This window comes from Mesocricetus auratus, unplaced genomic scaffold (genome assembly GCF_017639785.1).
Source record: "Mesocricetus auratus isolate SY011 unplaced genomic scaffold, BCM_Maur_2.0 Super-Scaffold_100013, whole genome shotgun sequence".
NCBI classification, from domain to species: Eukaryota; Metazoa; Chordata; class Mammalia; order Rodentia; family Cricetidae; genus Mesocricetus; species Mesocricetus auratus.
The window spans coordinates 5,690,197-5,708,265 of NW_024429196.1; the positions used below are offsets into that span (position 1 = coordinate 5,690,197).

General features: G+C 44.8%; 1 protein-coding gene across 2 annotated transcripts in view; it reads left to right on the plus strand.

Annotated features, from left to right (window-relative positions):
• Sipa1l2 (signal induced proliferation associated 1 like 2) overlaps nucleotides 1-18,069 on the plus strand; it is a 162,481-nt gene that overhangs the window by 104,929 nt on the left and 39,483 nt on the right. For both annotated transcript variants that reach the window (XM_005064689.4, XM_013121863.2), the window contains exons 9-10: nucleotides 1,124-1,700; nucleotides 5,944-6,218. In XM_005064689.4, coding sequence (XP_005064746.1) covers nucleotides 1,124-1,700; nucleotides 5,944-6,218 — 852 coding nt within the window. The remainder of the gene's footprint in view (nucleotides 1-1,123; nucleotides 1,701-5,943; nucleotides 6,219-18,069) is intronic.

The following is an 18,069-nucleotide window of genomic DNA, read 5'->3' on the forward strand; positions in this document are numbered from 1 at the left end:
AATCAACTTGCAATGCATGAGGAATCTGGCTCGCTGTGAAGGATCTACTTTGTGAGGCCTGGAGTCAAACACAAGGTCCCTTTCCCCACATGATGACTGTGGATGCACCTCTGGCCTGGCGAGGCCACCGGCCTACATTAAGAAAGGGTAGTTGAGAGAATATGTAATGTGTGCTCTTAGAGTGGGTGGTATTGGTGCAAACATGGTAAGTCACATCTTCAGGAGTTTCTAGAACCTTCCTCAGCAATAGGCTAGATCTACAGCTTTATTGGTTTTGGTACTTTTTTTTTTTTTTTTTTTTTGGTTGCTAATTTTAGTCAAAGCAAACATTTTGGTTACTTTTCTTGTTGCCGTGACATCAGAGCTGACAAGTACCCTAAGGGCTAAGGACTTATTTTGGCTCCCGGTTTCCATCTGTCTTAGTCAGGGAGGCATGGCAGGGTCTCCTCACACCTTGATGTCCCACAAGCAGAGTGATCTGGCTGAAGGCGAAGATGTCATCTTTAAGGCCTGCCCCTGGTAGTGGATATCTGCCCGCTATGCTCCATGTCCACATGTTCCACACCTCCCTGAGCAGTAACAGCTGGGGACCCAGTATTTAAACGTGAGCCATGAGGACATTTCCCATTCAAACACAGCAGGTATTTGTAAGTACTCCTGGCCTTTATTCTTGCAGCATGGCCTGTCGTCTGTTCCACAGTGATCTGTTAGTACAAAATACTTTGGAGGCAGGTATAATTTTTTTCTTTTCAATTTTTTTTTTGGTGCTAATTAAATTACTATGGGAGAAATGGTTTCGTAAACCACCATACATGTTTTATAGAGCATAGCATTTCTCATTGTTTTTCTGTATAGACAATGGAATATTTCAGATCTTCTGAGAGTCATTGACTTTTAAGAAATCAGAATGTAGTCACTGATTTAATATTTACTGATTTGATTCGAATGAAAGCCAGTAGAGTGCCTCAAATATTTGGCAGTGCCGAATCAGATCCATGGGTTCTCTTAAAATTAGAATAAGAGTCTGCAAAATAGACAGACTAGCTAGAGTGGGAGCCTGTCACCTTAAAGAAGGAATGAGAGGCCTATGACTCATCTCATTTCATTTTCCTTTCGTCCTCAGTGTTGGCGTTTCCAGATCAAAGGATGTCCCTCCCTTCGGTCCACCAATCCCCAAAGGTGTAACTTTTCCAAAATCAGCCGTGTTCCGGGACTTCCTATTAGCCAAAGTAATCAATGCAGAAAATGCAGCCCATAAGTCAGAAAAATTCCGGGCCATGGCTACTCGAACAAGGCAAGAATACTTGAAGGACTTGGCTGAGAACTTTGTTACAACCGCCACAGTGGACACTTCTGCAAAGTTCAGCTTCATCACCCTGGGTGCAAAGAAGAAGGAGCGAGTGAAACCGAGGAAGGACGCGCACCTGTTCAGCATCGGGGCCATCATGTGGCACGTGGTGGCAAGGGACTTTGGCCAGTCAGCAGACATCGAGTGTCTGCTTGGGATCTCTAATGAGTTCATCATGTTGATAGAGAAGGACTCCAAGAACGTTGTGTTTAACTGTTCCTGCAGGGATGTGATTGGTTGGACTTCTGGGTTAGTGAGCATCAAAGTCTTCTATGAAAGGGGAGAGTGTATCCTGCTGTCTTCAGTGGATAACTGTTCCGAAGACATCCGGGAGATAGTGCAGCGACTCGTGGTAAGTATGGCTGTGTCCCTACTGTCTGTGCTTCAACCTCACAGTCCGGGCAGGTTGTAAGGGATACTCCACCTGTGACTCCAGGCCTTGGGCAATCTGAGTGCTGGGTTCTTTTGTTTATTTGTTTTGTTTTTCTTTTGAGACAAGGTCTCATGTTCAGGCCAGTTTTGAACTCACCATGTAGCCAAGGGTGACCTTGAACATGAGTGCTGTGATTACAGCTGTGACCTGCCATATCCGGTTTTATATGATGCTGGAGATCATACCCAGATACGCAGGGTCTTATGCATGGTAGCTGTTGGCTCCACCCACTGAGCCGCATCCCCAGCCCTACTGTGTTGGGGTTTTTTTGTTTTTTGTTTTTTGTTTTTTGTTTTCCAGACAGGGTTTCTCTGTATTGTTTTGGAGGTTGTAGGTCCAGCCTGGCCTTGAACTCACAGAGATCCGCCTGCCTCTGCCTCCTGAGTGCTGGGATTAAAGGCGTGCGCCAGCACCGCCCGGCCCGTGTTGTTTTTTTTAATGAGAGTCAATGACTACAGTGGTGAAGAAGCCACCCACGGCCACATGACGGGAAAAGCTGAGCCATCTTCAAGTACACCATTTCTGTAATAGTTGAAGACAATTATTAAAATATTTTATAAGTTGTGTAATGGAAACAACACATCTTAAAAAAGCACAGAATTGCTGTTTGCTAACAACTGGGTCCTCTCTCCTGATCCCTTTGTACATGCTTGCATAACAAATGTTTTAATTTAAAGGTTATGTTAAACATAATGTTAATCTCTCGTACTTCACAAAAGTGGACATTAAGTTATAAAAACCTAAAAAAGAAAATGAAAAAAGTCATCTGTCTCAAAAGAGACTTCTGAAAAAGATGGGATTCTTTTAAGGTCCTGGGGCTATAAAGCACTCGCCATACAAGCATGAGGACCCAAAGTGCATCCTGAGCACATGTGGAAATAGGCATGGTGCCATGCACTGGTAACCCCAGCACTGAGGAGGCAGAGACAGGGGAATCCCTGGGGCCTGCTGACCAGCCAGCTCGCCTAACCCAGGTTATAATAATGCTAATATAATAAAGAGACCTGGTCTCAAAAATCAAGGTGAACATCTCCTAAGAAATGATGCCCAAGATTGACCTCTGGCCTCTATATATAAAATGTACACATGAACCCATATGCGCACACACACACACACACACACACACACACACACACACACACACACACGTACGTACGTACAAGACCTAGCCAGGCAATGGTAGTGCATGGCCTCTATATATAAAATGTACACATGAACCCATATGCGCACACACACACACACACACACACACACGTACGTACGTACGTACGTACAAGACCTAGCCAGGCAATGGTAGTGCATGTCTTTAGTCCCAGCACTCAGGAGATAGAGGCAGGTGGATCTCTGTGAGTTTGAGGCCATCCTGGTCTACAGAGCAAGTTCTAGGGCAGCCAGAGCTGTTACTCAGAGAAACCCTGTCTCAAAAACAAAACAACAAACAGAAAAAAAAAGCTGGGGTCTTTCCATGTAACCCAGACTGTCTGGAGCTTACAGTATATCCCAGGCCAACTTCAAACTTGAAATCCTCTTGTCTCAGCATCCCAAGTGCTGGGATTACAATTGTGTGCCACCATGGCTTAATATGATTTTTAATCTCAACCCCCTGCATTGTGTCTAAGATGTAAAACAGTCAAATTTTTGTTCCCAACTTTTTTTCAATTTAAGTTAGAAACAAGCTTGTTTTCATGTCAATCACAGCTCCCTCTCCCTCCCCTCCTCCCCCACCCAGTCTCCACTACGATCCCCAGGGAGGGTGAGGCCCTCCATGGTGGATCTCCAGGGACTGTCATTTCATCCAGGGCAGGGCCTAGGCCTTCCCCCAAGATTCCTGGCTGAGAGAACAACCCATATTGTGGCGTGGACACTCAAAGTCTATTTGTACGCCAGGGATAAATACTACCCAAGGCCCCATAGACTACCTAGGCCTCCTCACTGATACCCACCTTCAAGGGGTCTGGGTTTTGTTCCCAACTTTAACAAAGCAAAATTCAGATTTTCTTTGGGTGTGTGCAGTAGAGCAATAGCCATAAATTTGCTGTTTGGATTGCTTGGTGTAATATAAGAACAAAGCATGTTTTGGCCATAAAACATCTCATTATTAACTCCTTTCCCAAGGAGGATGTATCACATAGTCAACTGAGACTCATTAAAAAGGGATATGGATAGCACTTCCTGTCCTTTCTTCCCACAAAGGGTGAGTCTTTTATTATGAGAAGGCTAGTGTGAGAGAGAGTAAAATCAGTTAGCATCTGTCAGTGTTGGAGTAGCTACAGTCATTGCAGACAGCGTCTACATGAGACCATCATGTTGGAGGTGGTAGGGACACCACTTTTTTGTAAATGGTGAGCTTACTGTCTGTTGCTTTTGGTACAGAATACAGCCAGAACTGTACATTGGGCATACAGGAGGGTGGAGAGCTGACTCCCAGAGAGACCTTGGGTATGCTGCCTGAGTCTTGGAAAGGCATCCTCAGAATGGCCATGCTTGAACAGAAATTCCCTTTTCACATATCCAACTTCTTAATAGATTTTGAGTAAAGACCCTACATTTGTGTTGTCGGGTGTGCCCTGCAAATTGTGTAGCTAATCCCAGGTATGTAAATGGGAGACTGCCCTTTTCCCAGGGTTATTGAGTCTGCATAAATACATAGGGCACTCCTGGAACAAGGAGACCTTTGTCTGACTTCAGGGATGTCTGAAAGCAAGAGACAATGATAATGAAGGGGAGGAAGTCAGAAATAAAGCCTGGCCAATGTTGTTCGGTCTAGTACCTCATAGTGAATTTCAGGTAGTGGCTGCGTTCACATCTGCCAGCACACAGGTGTGTTAGATGCCGTCTGTGTTAGTGCTGCTTAAAACAAAGTTGAAAAAGATGTGAAGAAAATGTCTGTCGAGGTTCTGGAATTGCTCTGCTAACAGTTTGAAATTAGTTCAGATCATTGAAAATGTGAACCTTTTGAAACTTCACTCCTGACTGACACAGTGTTCCCTTTCTGCTGAGTCCCCAGCATCATGCTGGCCTGGGAGAAGCCGACTGGCAGTGTGTTCATTTTTGTAACCATGGAAACCTAGGCCAGATGCTGATGCAGGGAGCAAGCCACAGCTCCCCAGCTGTACTCACAGCCATGAGGCTCATTAATAGGAATGTGTGCATTCAGAGCCAGGTTCCTGGAAATGGAGAGTTTACTGAACTGAAACTTCATACACTGCCCCCAGGGCTTTGGGGATGGGGGATAATACCTCCCAACTTGAAATTTCCCACAAAAAATGATGTCATCATCTTCAAATGATATTTAATGAGCTGTGTTTTCCTTTCATGGCGTTGCAAGCCACATTCCATCAGTACCTCAGAGGGTTACCGTGACTAATTACCTTACTTGCAGCACCAAGTCACTGAACTGGCTCTCTCATGTTCTTCTCGGAGTGCCGTATAGACTCCTACTCCTCCAGAGGCGTGTCACTGGAAATGCCTGGGGTGGCCCTTTGTCTCTGGGGCATAGGTGAGAGAAGGAAAGGTGACTGCAGGAACAGAGGCCCCTCTGCCACCTGCAAGCCCCACGTTGATCAAAAGGCCCTGGGTACAGATAGAGTCACTCTCAGGAGACCTGATGGGACAAACTAGGAAGTCTGCAGGCCAGTACACGGAGGACAGTTAAGGGTTTTCTCACAGTCCAGCCTCTCCTGGGCCCCTCCTAAGCACAGGTACAGTCACTGAGTGTGATATCAGAAGTACTTTGGGCCATGTTTCGTTGTTGTTCTCTTTTGACTTAGATAAAAGGATCCAGTAAGCCTTAGAATTTGATGGTTGAGACAGAATGAGATTGTCTCATTCTTTCTCTTGTAGATAGAATTCAGTGCTTCAGAGTCCTGTTGTTGTCAGGGAGTAAAGGGAACGCAGGCCAGTGGCTTCGTAAGATCCAGGCTGCCCACCATGCAGCCTATGGTCTGAACACTGAAACTAGGGTTTTGCTCTCTGTCAAAGGCAATCATGGTAAACACTGGATTCTGATGCCTTCTCAGATCACTTGGAGGAACAGGGGAGTGGCTGGGATAGAGCTGAGGGGGAGAGGGCTCACTTAGATACCTGTGTGTGGGTCCCCAGTAGGGTCCCATGGTCCCAGCGAGAAAGACCAAACCTACCTAACAGCTTCTTTCCCCCTTAGATAGTGACGAGAGGCTGCGAAACTGTAGAAATGACCCTGAGGAGGAACGGGCTGGGCCAGCTTGGCTTCCATGTGAACTTTGAAGGAATCGTTGCCGATGTAGAACCTTTTGGTTTTGCCTGGAAGGCGGGCCTTCGCCAAGGGAGCCGCCTCGTGGAGATCTGCAAGGTGGCTGTGGCCACCCTGACCCATGAGCAGATGATTGACCTACTGCGGACATCTGTGACTGTGAAAGTGGTTATCATCCACCCCCATGAAGATGGCTCTCCCCGCAGGTAAGACCAGCTAGGTAGTGTGCTGTCACCAGATGCATTTCTGACTGCCTGCAGGATCCTCAGAGAGCCAGTCAGATGTCTCTGTGGACCACAAGAGCCAGAGTGCAATGGTTAAGAGCTTTAGATGGGCAGGTCATGTGCAATTACTGATAGGTTGTGACTCTAAAGAGTGTCATGGTATATTGACTCTGTGACACTGAGTCAGCACAGACCAGGGGATTGGTCCATTTGATGCACCTGGCCTATGTAGACTTGAGTGTACACAGCACAGCCTTCACAGCCTGCTGCCTCAAGTTGGGATGGTTAGTTAACAAGATGGATAGCAACAGGGCTGCCTGTTTGAAGGAATGTAGGACAGCAGGTAGATTCTGGAGGTCATGCTGTTCTCAAGCTGAAGCCTCCATGATGTCTAGTGGTCCTGTGTATCCTTGTGCTCTGTCTGTCCTGAAAAACAGAAAGTGGGGTAACTACACTGAAAGGTCCAGAGATCTATAAGTGGTGGGAAGGAACAGGAGTGAAAGTAGGAAGTGGTCTGTCTGCTACTGACAGATGAAAAGCCTCAAGAGAATACCACCAGGTGTGTCTAACCTGTTGCCTGGGAGCTACGTGCACCTTCCGCAAGGACTGCTGCGAATTGTAAATGTATTTAAAACATTGGCATTTTGTCTTTTGTGTAGTTCTTTTGGTGAACATGTGTGGATGACAAGGTCATGTTTCAATGTCAGAGGTTTGACTGTCAATCAGACGACTGTGCTCCCTGAAGACCGAAGCCCATGTTGGGGGTATAGTGGGCTGTGGCAGCCATATCTCCCATGCAGCTTGTGTCTCCATTCAGGGAGAGCTGTGAGGCAGATTCTGAAGCTTACCTTTGGGGAGGATGGAGGAGGTCTAAGGCTCTGATGCATGATTATGGGGTACACAGACATTCTAAGGGTCTTTCCACATCTGCAACATAGGGAGCCTGTTATACCTAGCCTGTATGGTTTTTATAAACATCAGAACTTTCTAGCATAATTAGCGTTCCATCTACATTTTAGTTGGGGGAAGGGGAGACAGCTTTAAATTCACTCCAGTTTCTGTCACATTTAAAAAGGGACTTTCTTATGCAGACAGTAGGTTGACTGTATCTGTCTTCTGGACTAATGACACAAAGGTATCCTTTCTCCTTCTTCCCAGTGGCACACGCCTGCTTGCATCTGTGCCATGTCCAGGCCACATGCAGCTGTCACATACTTGAGATGTGGCTGAGTTTTTTCACTTTAATTAATTCAGTTTAATTAACCACAGGTGGCTCTAATGGCTGCCCTTTTGAGGAATTCGGCCCTAAATGGGAATCTTTTACAAAACAAACTACTCTTGTGTTATCTTGGTCTCTGTGGTTAATATGCCAGAGTTTGTAAAGTCTGTTTGATTATGTTTAGCATTTGTTCCCAACCTGATGTGTTTGTTTTTGTGATGCTGGGGATGGAACCAGGGGTCTTGTGTCTGGGGGGTGAACCCCACCCCTGAGCAACAGCCCTAGCCCCCTACCCTTTCAATGGCCCTGTTCCTATATTTGCTCAATATGTTTGTAAAATGAAGGGCTAAAGAACTGAAAAGAGCTGAGATTCCTCTTAGTGTTAAAGAAAATCCTGTAAAGTCCCACAAGAGGTTTCTCATAGCCTCACCTTGCCTGATGTTGCCCATTAGACCCATCTGTGTCTTATGCCCTGCCCCCAGCCAAGTACCATACTTAAGTGTGTATATGAAGAAAGATTTTAGGAGACAAGACTCATTGTCTAAGCGCCTGTCTTCCTTTTGGCCCTCCTAGAAGCTCATGTATCCTGTAAGTGAACAGCTTTCACAGTAACTCTTAAGCCCCTTTGTGGCAGGAAAACAAGAGTGAGTCATCCAGTGGTGAGGTCAGGTCTTCAGTCTCTCTTAGAGACTGACTACTGCAGAACTGAGTAAAAAGGTTGCCGGGCCTTACCTAGCTTTGGTCTGCTGTTGTTCTGCAAGAAACTCTCGAAGCTTTCAAGAATGTTAGATAATAAAAATAGTAACATTTTCATTATGTATGGTATTTCAATTATACAGTTTCAAAGAATAGAATTTCCTAAGGAATATTGAATTGTTTTTTAGCCAAAACAAATAAACAGAACTACAGTGTGAATGTTTTGCTGTTATCTTTTCCTCAAGAGCATGTTTTTCCTCTAAAGAGACTTTCTTATCTGCCTGGATCTGCCTATAATTAATTCTTTGTTTTAAATGCAATTGAAAATAGCCAGGATATTTATTCAGATCCTTTGCCTTTGTTAATGTCCTTCCCCAGCATATAGTCCCTTTCTTCTTTATAGTGCACAGTCACCTTCTTCTGTTTCTACCTTTGGGGGAAGGCTCTGGAGTTTTAAGCCCAGCACACATAAAGCAGGATTCTCTGTTGTTTCCTCATTCTTTGTGAATCTGAACTTGAGCCTTTTTAAAGTCAGTGTTTTCATTTCTTCTTGATTCATTTTCACTTCTGATGTGTATGAGCCATGATAACCGTATTTGCTGTATTCAGACATCTTCCACAACCTGCAGTCAGTCCCCATCACGCTAGCTCTTAGCAAGAAATGCTGTTCTTTCTGGCACAACCATGTTCTGGCACAGTCAGACCCTGTACAGTTGGCACTGTTGGAAAGAGAGCATATGCATTGCACATATGTACCTGTGTGCATGTGCTACTAGAGACCAAATCCAGGACCTCAAGAATGCTCAACAAGCTCCAAGCCACATTTCCAACCCCATAGTTTTGAGACCAGCTGGCCTTGAACTGGCAGTAGTCCTTCTACCTCTATATCCCAAAGGGTTTGTCACTCCCAGTCTGCATTATTAGACATTTTAAGAAACCATAGAAAAAGCCAGGCGGTGGTGGTACATACCTTTAATCCCAGCACTCAGAAGGCAGAGGCAGGCGAATCTCTGTGATTTTGAGGCCAGCCTGGTCTGCAAAGTGAGTTTCAGCACAGCCAGGACTGATTCACAGAGAAACTCTGTCTTGAAAAAACAAAACCAGCCAAAGAAACCATAGAAGAGACACTAAAAAGAGAATGGGTAGCCGTTGACTCATTTTCATTGTCATATTGAGTTTAATTTGGTTTGGCTTTCTTTGGTGGGGGCAGAGTTTCCCACAATATAGTAACCCGGGATGGCCTTAAACTCTCCATCTTCTTACCTTACCTTCTTAAGTACTTGGATTATATGCATTGATGCACTTTAAAATCTGAAAAACTTGGACATAAATGTTAGGCTAGGTAGTTAAGATCACCTGCTTCCCCTCAAGAGAATTAGTTTCCAGCACCTGCATTTGGCTGCTTACAACCACACTGCCTCCAAGTCCTGAGGATCCAGTGCCCTCTTCTGGTTGCCTCTGGTGTCTGAATGCACAGGTGTACTTACACACGCATCCACATGCACATCAATAAGTAACAAAATAAATCTTTTAAATAAAACCGAAAACTCACTTTAAGGGTGGCTTACTTTGGTTCCATAGCCTATAGTTAAGTATACAAGGACTTGCCTGAGGCTCTGACAGCACATTTGATTTCTGGGGTGGAAAATTACCTCCAGTTTCTTTCAGAAATTGGCTCCTAGAGTCTGTCAGGGAGAAAAAAGGAATTTAAATGAACAGTTATGTGCATGTGCACACATCTGTGTGATTTTTTTTCCTGAGACATTGTCCTCAGTGCAAGTTCCATGAGGATGACAGTATAGCCAAACTAATTAATTATAAGGAATTCTAACACTCATCAACACTGTGGAAAATACTTCCATTCATTTTGGAATCTCAGCTCAATAATTGTCTTACAGGATATCAGTGACAAAATCATTTGACCCCAGAGCCCATCTGTTTCTGCCCACAGCCTGAGAAGCCTATAGGTTAATGGGCTCTTCTGGTTATCCTTGGGTCAGAGGTGCCTGGTTATGGCTCTTCACTGCTGAGTTAACTGAAGCCTTCTATAGGGAAGGTATTTGTGTTACATCAAAAGCCATGAGGATTTTGAAGTCCCTTTCTGACCCAGTCTTGAAGACAGTCCAGCTGTCCCATTCCCCAGTTGAAAGGAAAGCAGAGCCACTTTTTGATTTCTTGATGGGGCTGGGGGCTTGTTAAAGGGTCTCCTGCTGGAACTGAGACCCTTGAGTAAATCCATGCACATTGGGAATGACTCTCTTCAAATGGAAATGAGCTGAGGAATGGGCTTCCCAGGCTACCAGACAAGTGCTGCCATTGCCCAAGCTGCCTAATTGAGGTGTTTCTGACTAGAGGAATTGCTCAGTGACTTTACCCACCTTTATGGCTTGTTGGAAGCCTGAGGACCTGAGTTTGAATCCCTAGAACCCCATGAAACCCTGGTTAGCTTGTAAGCCCAGCATTCCTATGGCAAGGTGGGAGGTATAGGCAGGAAAATCCCCTAAAGCTCGTGTGCCAGCTAGCCTGGTATACGCAGCAGTGAACTAGGGGACCCTGTCTCAAGGTGGTAGGTGAGAACAGATACCCAAGAGTGTCCTGTGACCTTCATATAAGAGCTATGGCACACAAGCACCCACCCACATTGACATACACAAAGGGTTTTTGTTTAAGTTTTTTTTTCTGTTTTTCAAAGGGGGAAGACCCCAGAACTAACCCTCAAAGGTGACATTTCTGTCAATGACTTTCTAGGGGAAAGGCATCTTTCAAAGACTGCTGTCTAAGAGAAGTAATGACTCACCAGAATCATGCATGATTTGTCACACATTGCTAGTGAAGTTAGTAAATATGTCCAATAAAAATGGAAATGAAACACCAGACCGTACATCTGGCTCCAGTGATTCTCTGTGTTTTGTTGACACAGGTCCACATTTCCATGTGATACAGGACAGCAGAGATTTCCATAGGTCATCTGGAATCAAAATGATTGCTCTCACAGTGTTCTATAAATTAAAGCTTCCTGAACCATGCTTTTGTCTCCTATTGCCTGACTGCCCAACTCTTTGAAGTACAGGAGGAAGGAAAAATAGGAAATGAAGAACAGGAAGAAAATTCTATTTTAATGGTCTGGTGTGTGTGAGATAGTTGAATCTGCACTCAAGGTTTTAGATTACAGTTCTAATTTATATAGATAATAAAATAGGTATTGTATCTATTCTTGTCTTACCAACCCTCTAATGAATTTTGATGTGAAATGTAGAAACAGTTCAGGACTTGAGACTGTACTGGCCACCTGGTAACCTGACACATGCAGAGTCCTAGCATGTTCCACCAGTATAATGATTACACCCTTTCCCTAAACTAAGAAGGAATTTCAGAACCTTTGGTGAATTGAGTTTTTTCCTTCATTCACTCATTTGCTCCTTCATTTGTTCATTCACTCATTCTTTTTGTCCTCTTTTTATTCATTCATACATTTGTTCACTGGTTCATTCATTTGTTCAGTTGCTCATTCATACAGTTATTTATTTGTTGGTTCATTCATTCATTCATTCATCAATAGCTGTCAACAAATTTGTGCCAGAAATTGCCGATCACTTGCATTATTAACAGGACAGCTTTCTCTTCATCCTGATGGGCTCCGAGTCTGTCCAGCATTCTTAACACAGCTCTTCTTGTGCATATTTTGCCTATTTAAATCAGAGTTTTGCTATCCAAAAGCAGCAACTTTTTACTTGATAACAAAAATCGTACAGCAGTTTGTAAGATACCATCACCCTCACGTTAGCCAGTTTCATTTTATATTTCACGTGTTACTGAAAATGTAGAGGGTGACACTGGCCATGCTATCCATGGCATAGATTGTAGACAGAGCTGGGAGCTTGCCTCTTAAACAGCCGTTCATCCAGAATCAGCTACCAGGAACCTTCTCTGTGTAACCTAGAAGTGTTACAATGCAGTAGACTTTTTTTTTTTTTTTTTTTTGGCTCTTGGGTTTTCTAAGAAAAGAAGAGAGAGGTCGTCATTTTCAGTGAGGATTCTGAAACTTTCCAGTTGTGTGGCAGGTCCTAGGGATTCAGAGTCTGCCCATTGATGAAGAAAGAGAGGCAGCTGAGTAGTTGCTCGGGGCCAGAAGGCCTCTCATCTGTGTGGCACACACCTGTTCTGTGTGGTGCCACCCATTTAATGCCAGACCTCCCCTGCTGCATGTTGTAAATATGTATTGCTCTCATTGGTCAATAAGGAAGCTGACTGACCAATAGCCAGGCAGGATAAGGTTAGATAGGGAAAAAAAAACAAAGTAAGAAAGGAGATGAAGAAGGGCAGAGTTGGAAGGTGCGAGCCAGCCTCCAGAGGAACAAGATGTGCTAGGGAAGAGGTAAAGCCACAGAGCCACGTGACAAATGTAGATTAATAGAAATGGGTTAATTTAAGTTGTAAGAGCTAGTTAATAATAAGCCTGAGCTATAGGTCAAACATTTTGCAATTACTATAAGCTTTGTGTGATTATTTGGGACCAGGTAGCCAGAACAAAAGAAAAACTCCACCTCTGTTTGCACTCTCCCTAGAGTGTCCCATCAGTCAAGGGGACTTGCGGTCTAGCTCTTTCTCTCTCTGTCTCTCTGCCTCTCTGTCTCTCTGTCTCTCTGTCTCTCTCTCTCTCTCTCTCTCTCTCTGTGTGTGTGTGTGTGTGTGTGTGTGTGTGTGTGTGTGTGTGTACGTACGTGTACACCTATCTTGTGGGTGTCTTTCTGTGTCTTGAAAAGACAGTTGCTGATTCCTGAGCCCTTGACTAGGTTTGCCACTGCTCTGGCCTTTGCAGCATCTGCAGCCTGGAGGTCTGTTCTGTGGTTATCTTCTGGCAGGAAGCTTTGATGCCTTGTGTACCAGAGAGACTTCACAACTCAAGAGAGGAACGTCAGTTTGCCTTGCCCCCTTGTTATGTGACTTGGAATGGGTCTTTTAGCTATTAGAAACTTATTAGCATAGCAGACATTAAAATGATTAAAATATCAGTGATTACCTTAGTCCCCAGGGCTCTGAAAGGGTTCTTGTACAAAATGAATAATATAAAAGAAGCAAGTAATTTATTTAAAGGAATCTGCTTTGTTTCCAGAGAGTCTCTTAGTAGCTCTTGGAAAAAGGCACACTAGGACCTGCAGCCACGGTGTACATAGGCAGTCAGTGTGGGCATCTATCACCTGTGAGGAGGATATGGTCCAAAGCCAGGAAGTGGGGCCATTGTAGACCCAAGCAATCCTCTATAGGGTGGTGTCAATATTGTCAACTTGACAGAATGTGGAGTTACCTGGGAGACACACCTGTGAGGAGGCTTTTTTAGGTTGCTTTGTTCAGATACTTTGTCACAACAGTGAGAAAAGCAGGTAACAGAGATGGGGCCCAGTGTTAGAATGCAGGGAGCAGGGAGAGCAACTCTGAGGGTGGTTAGTCAGTAAGTCAGTCAACAAGCACCCCCTGTGCCTGGTGAAACTATCCTAGAAGTCTGCCGTGGTGAGTTCAGAGAGCAGTAATGTTTTTCAGGATACAGCATTAAAATGTAAGGTTCTCTGAGGTTGCAGTCCAGCAAACTGTGTGTCCCCTGCAGACCTGCAGCACCATACCATGTGACATGATGACCTGCACATCTTCAGTTACCATGGCCTACAACATATGTGCCTTCAAGGTGTGTGGTGAAGAGATTAGAATCAGAAAAGTTGTTGGCGAGAGGGCTGATGTTAAAATCATCTTATTTGTAAGCTAGAAGCTGGGTTTCTGTTGATCTCTACATAGCCTGGTAATTAGATCCTAAAGTTGATATCTGTGGGTATTATAGACCAAAGAGGAAATCGGTGTTTTGATATGTTAGTGATCACACCCACAGCCTTGGCCAGCAAGGTTTAGTGTCTCTCATTGGCAAGAAAGCTTGAGTATGCCTGATGCTGGCAATGTGCTCTTCTCCGTTGACTTAGTAGGTGTGGAAAGGAAGCTATGTATCAGTGTCTGACGTTTGTACCATGCCAGGAAAACAGAAGAGTGAAAGCTTTGCTTGAAAGGTTTTTCGCTTACACTCAAGAGTAGTAGAGCTTTTCTTTTTCTCCCTTAAGAAATGTCATTTATGTTAGGTGTTTTTCCCATATATGTTAGGTGTTTTTCTCAGCTGGCCTTTCGCCCATGGTTAAATATATTTGTGGAATGCCATCTACACTAGTTTTAAGAGTTACTATTCAGAGGACCCAGGATGTCTCTGGAGTCCATTGTAAAAGACACATGTTCATTGCTTTGCTGTCTCTATGAGAGAACACCTGGTCAGTGCAACTTAAAGGAGGAAGGGGTTATCTTGGCTCCTGGTCTGAGGCTATGGCAGGAACACTCTAGGACTCCTCACATCTAGGATAGGAAACAGAAGCAGTCAGGAAGTAGAGCTTGCGCTGTCAACCTCAAGGCCTCTCTGTCAGAGATCCACCTCCTCTTATTAGGCCCCCACCTCCCCAAACAGTGTCACCACCTGGAGATCAAGTGTTCAAACATATGAGCCTGTGAGGACATTTCACATCAAGGCCAATCATGAATGATGAGCTTCAGCAGATCCGCCTCTGCTGCAAGCGGGTGGGGAGGTGTCTCTGAGGGTTACGTGCATTCTATGAGGATTTCCTTAGATCTGTGGAGCAGAGCTAAGATTGACTGGAAACTTCCATTACCGTCCATGATGTTTGACATATTAGCCACGAGAGTCAAACAAAATCTTAAGATCATTGTTCTTTAGAGTTAGTGCTATGGACTTCTTGGTAGCAGTTATATGTGTTTGTACATGTATGTATTCATATGTGTGCTGGTATACATGTATATGTGGGTGCATATGGTCCATGTGGCATGGAGATCCACATCAGATCTCGGTTGCTTTTTACCATTTTTTGAGACAGAGTCTCTTCAGTGAACCTGCAGTGGTTTGGCTAGACTGGCTGGCCAGTGAGCCCTAGGAGTCTGCCTTTCTCTGTCTCCCCACATTGCGCTTACGAGGGCATGTCTCCCCCCAGCCCCCAGCACTTTGTGTAGATTTAAGGGATTGAATTCAGCTCCTAATGCTTGCACAGTAACCACTTCAACTATTGAGCTTCCTCTCCAGCCTGAGAGAATAGGTTATATCTCTAGTGACAAAACACTGCAGATTTTTGGCATTAAAAAAAAAAAAGTTTACATATGACTTTCTTTGAGATGTTTAGAGAAATAGAATTCTGCTCTTTTTCTTCACTCTATCTTATGCACGACACTCCTCAAATTCTAGGTGTGAGTGTGCATTTATGTACATTTTTTCTTCCAGGATTCAAGTGAAATTATAGTGTGCTGTTGACAGCTAGAGTCCACAGGCATGAATTAAGTAGACCACCCTATTCTCAGCCATCTGCCTTCCCTTTCCCTTTCCTCTTAGAACTGAAGAACAGAAGTGCAGGCACGGTCATGTGGTCCCCTGCACACTGGGTGACTACTCACAGCAAGTGAGAGTAGACACCTGTGTGGACCTGCTGAGTGCTTTGGGACCCTCCTACTGTAATGTCCCATTTTGTGATTTCCAGTTGGGTCACTGGGTGTGTGGAAGAATCAGCAGTCGGGGGTGTTGAATCTAGATACATAGCAAAGCACTCCTTAGGTAAAAATTTATAATGCTTCCTCAGATTTCACTCAGAATAAAAATGCAATCCAGCACAAATCTGAACTTAAATATTTAACTTCAAACTCAGAAAATCCAGAGGCTTAGAAACTTAAGAAGCAAACTTTGCTTTGGGGAAGGAAAAGGAGTTAGAGGGTGAGGGATGAAGTGTAATGCGGCTCAGAGCCGCCTCCGCTAAAGACAGCGTGGGAACGTCTCTTGAAGTGTTTTCCCCACCCATGCTGCTTCTCCAAGGATGAACCATCACCTACTCAGGTTCCCAAGACATAAACCAGGCCATTCTTTTCGGCGATTCTCCCTAGGCCCAGCCTCAAGATCTAGTGAACAGCTAGAATAATTTCCAGCCAGGATTTTCAGCAGAAGCCTTCCTTGAATTACCTCCCTCTTGCCTTCCAGCATGGCTGTAGAGCAGAGCTCTGACCAGCCCTCCACCCAGGTCTCTTACCATGTTCATTTACGTCATGCTGTTGACCCAGGATCTGGAGGCCACAGGATGTATGTATAGGTGGATCTTTGTCCATCTGTGTGCTTGGTGTCCTGTGGGCCTTCCAATCTAGTTTTACATGTCTTTTAGTTCTGATATTTTGGCTTTTCTGATAGTATTTCTTACTAATTTCCCACCTTGCCCTCCTATAACAAGGATTGTTCCTGCCAGCCTGGTCCCAGAGCCTCACCAGCCCCAAATGAACACACAGGACACTACATTAATTATGAGGCTGTTGGCCGTTTGCTATGGTTTCTTATTGGCTAGCTCTGACTTAATTATTAACCCATAACTGATAATCTGAGTATTTCCACATCGTCTTCTCTTACCAGAGATAGGGTCCTGACCTTTTACTCCTCTTGCATCCTACATGGTGACTGACTGTGCCTCCGTTTCTCAGAATCCTCCACCTCTCCTAGTCCCCCGCCTATCTTGCTTCCTTATTTGTCAACAGTGCTTTATTCATCAACCAATAAGACAAACATGTCCACAGAAGGACTTCTCCCATCACCCTCCCTCTGTCCTTTTTGGTGAAAGATGGGTATTTTGGATCACCCTGAATTTTCTCATAGTTCTCCCTCCTAAGTTCTTTGGGAGAATGCCTCAGTTTACCATTCCACTCTCTGGCCAGATTTTTTTAACTTTAAGACCTAGTTATCATGTTTGTCAATATCAGAGGCTTCTACTTGTTCTCTGAGCCATGGATGGTCAGGGAGCTTCTCCATAGGGCTGGGGACTGACATCTGTTGTCTTTCTGGTGAAAGTGGTCCTCACTTGGTCTTTGGGGACAGTTTGGATTTGAGTAAGGGGCAGTAAGGTTGAATCTCCTCTTTCATCATTTCCCACCCGCTCTTCTCACCAGCCCAAGTTCCTATGTTTCTGCAGAACACTGAAGAGCCCTGTGCTTGCTCTCTGGGACCCTCTGGTTGAACCCTGCCCCTTGGACCCCAGGGTCTAGGGTTTAACTTTCCATGGACCCTGTTCTCTTAGCAGCCCTGTGTCTTAAGCCTACACACTCACTCTGTCAGTCAGCCATACTGGCATCTCTAGACTGTGCAGGGCATGGTGGTTCTACCTCTGCACATCCCGGGTGGTGCTAAGCGCCTGCTGTTCTTCAACAATGCCTTCAAAAGAAACTGTCTTGCTTTACTCCAGCATCAGCTAAGGGATGTGTGTTCTTGAAGCAGCTCTTTCAAAGGCTGCATAGGAATTTTATCTAGAGAGGGGAAGTGCCTCCAGATACTAACTGCTGGACCAGCATGTTCAATTGGGTGACTCACCCTGATGCCTGGGCTCTGGAGAACAGAGACTCGTGTCTGTGTCTAGCTCTGTGGACAGCATTTGTAGCACCTGGGTCTGTCCATGACCCTGCTATGTAATCCTGAGTAGGCGTGCAGCATCTCTGGATTTTGATGTGCAGCACTTGGAGGAGTACAGAAGAGCTTTGAAACACCAAACAACTAGCAATAACCCACAGCATCCAAAAGACTCTAGTCTTCCCACTGTGCAGCACTTCCCACCCCAACCAGTCTAGTAGTACATTGGCAGAGAGAAGAAAGCCACAATTGGGCCTTTTAGAGTCTCAATCTGACTGTTAGTCAAAAAGCAGCTGAATAGTTTTGAGCATCTAGGGAATGTTACCCTAGGTAGGGGTGCATCTTAGAGTAGATGTTAGGTAGCATCCAGTTAAGCCCCAGCAAGCACAGGTATACTTGCAGGGAGAATCTGCTTAGCCATGAGCAGGACTTGTTGGGGTTCTCCAAGAAGCTAC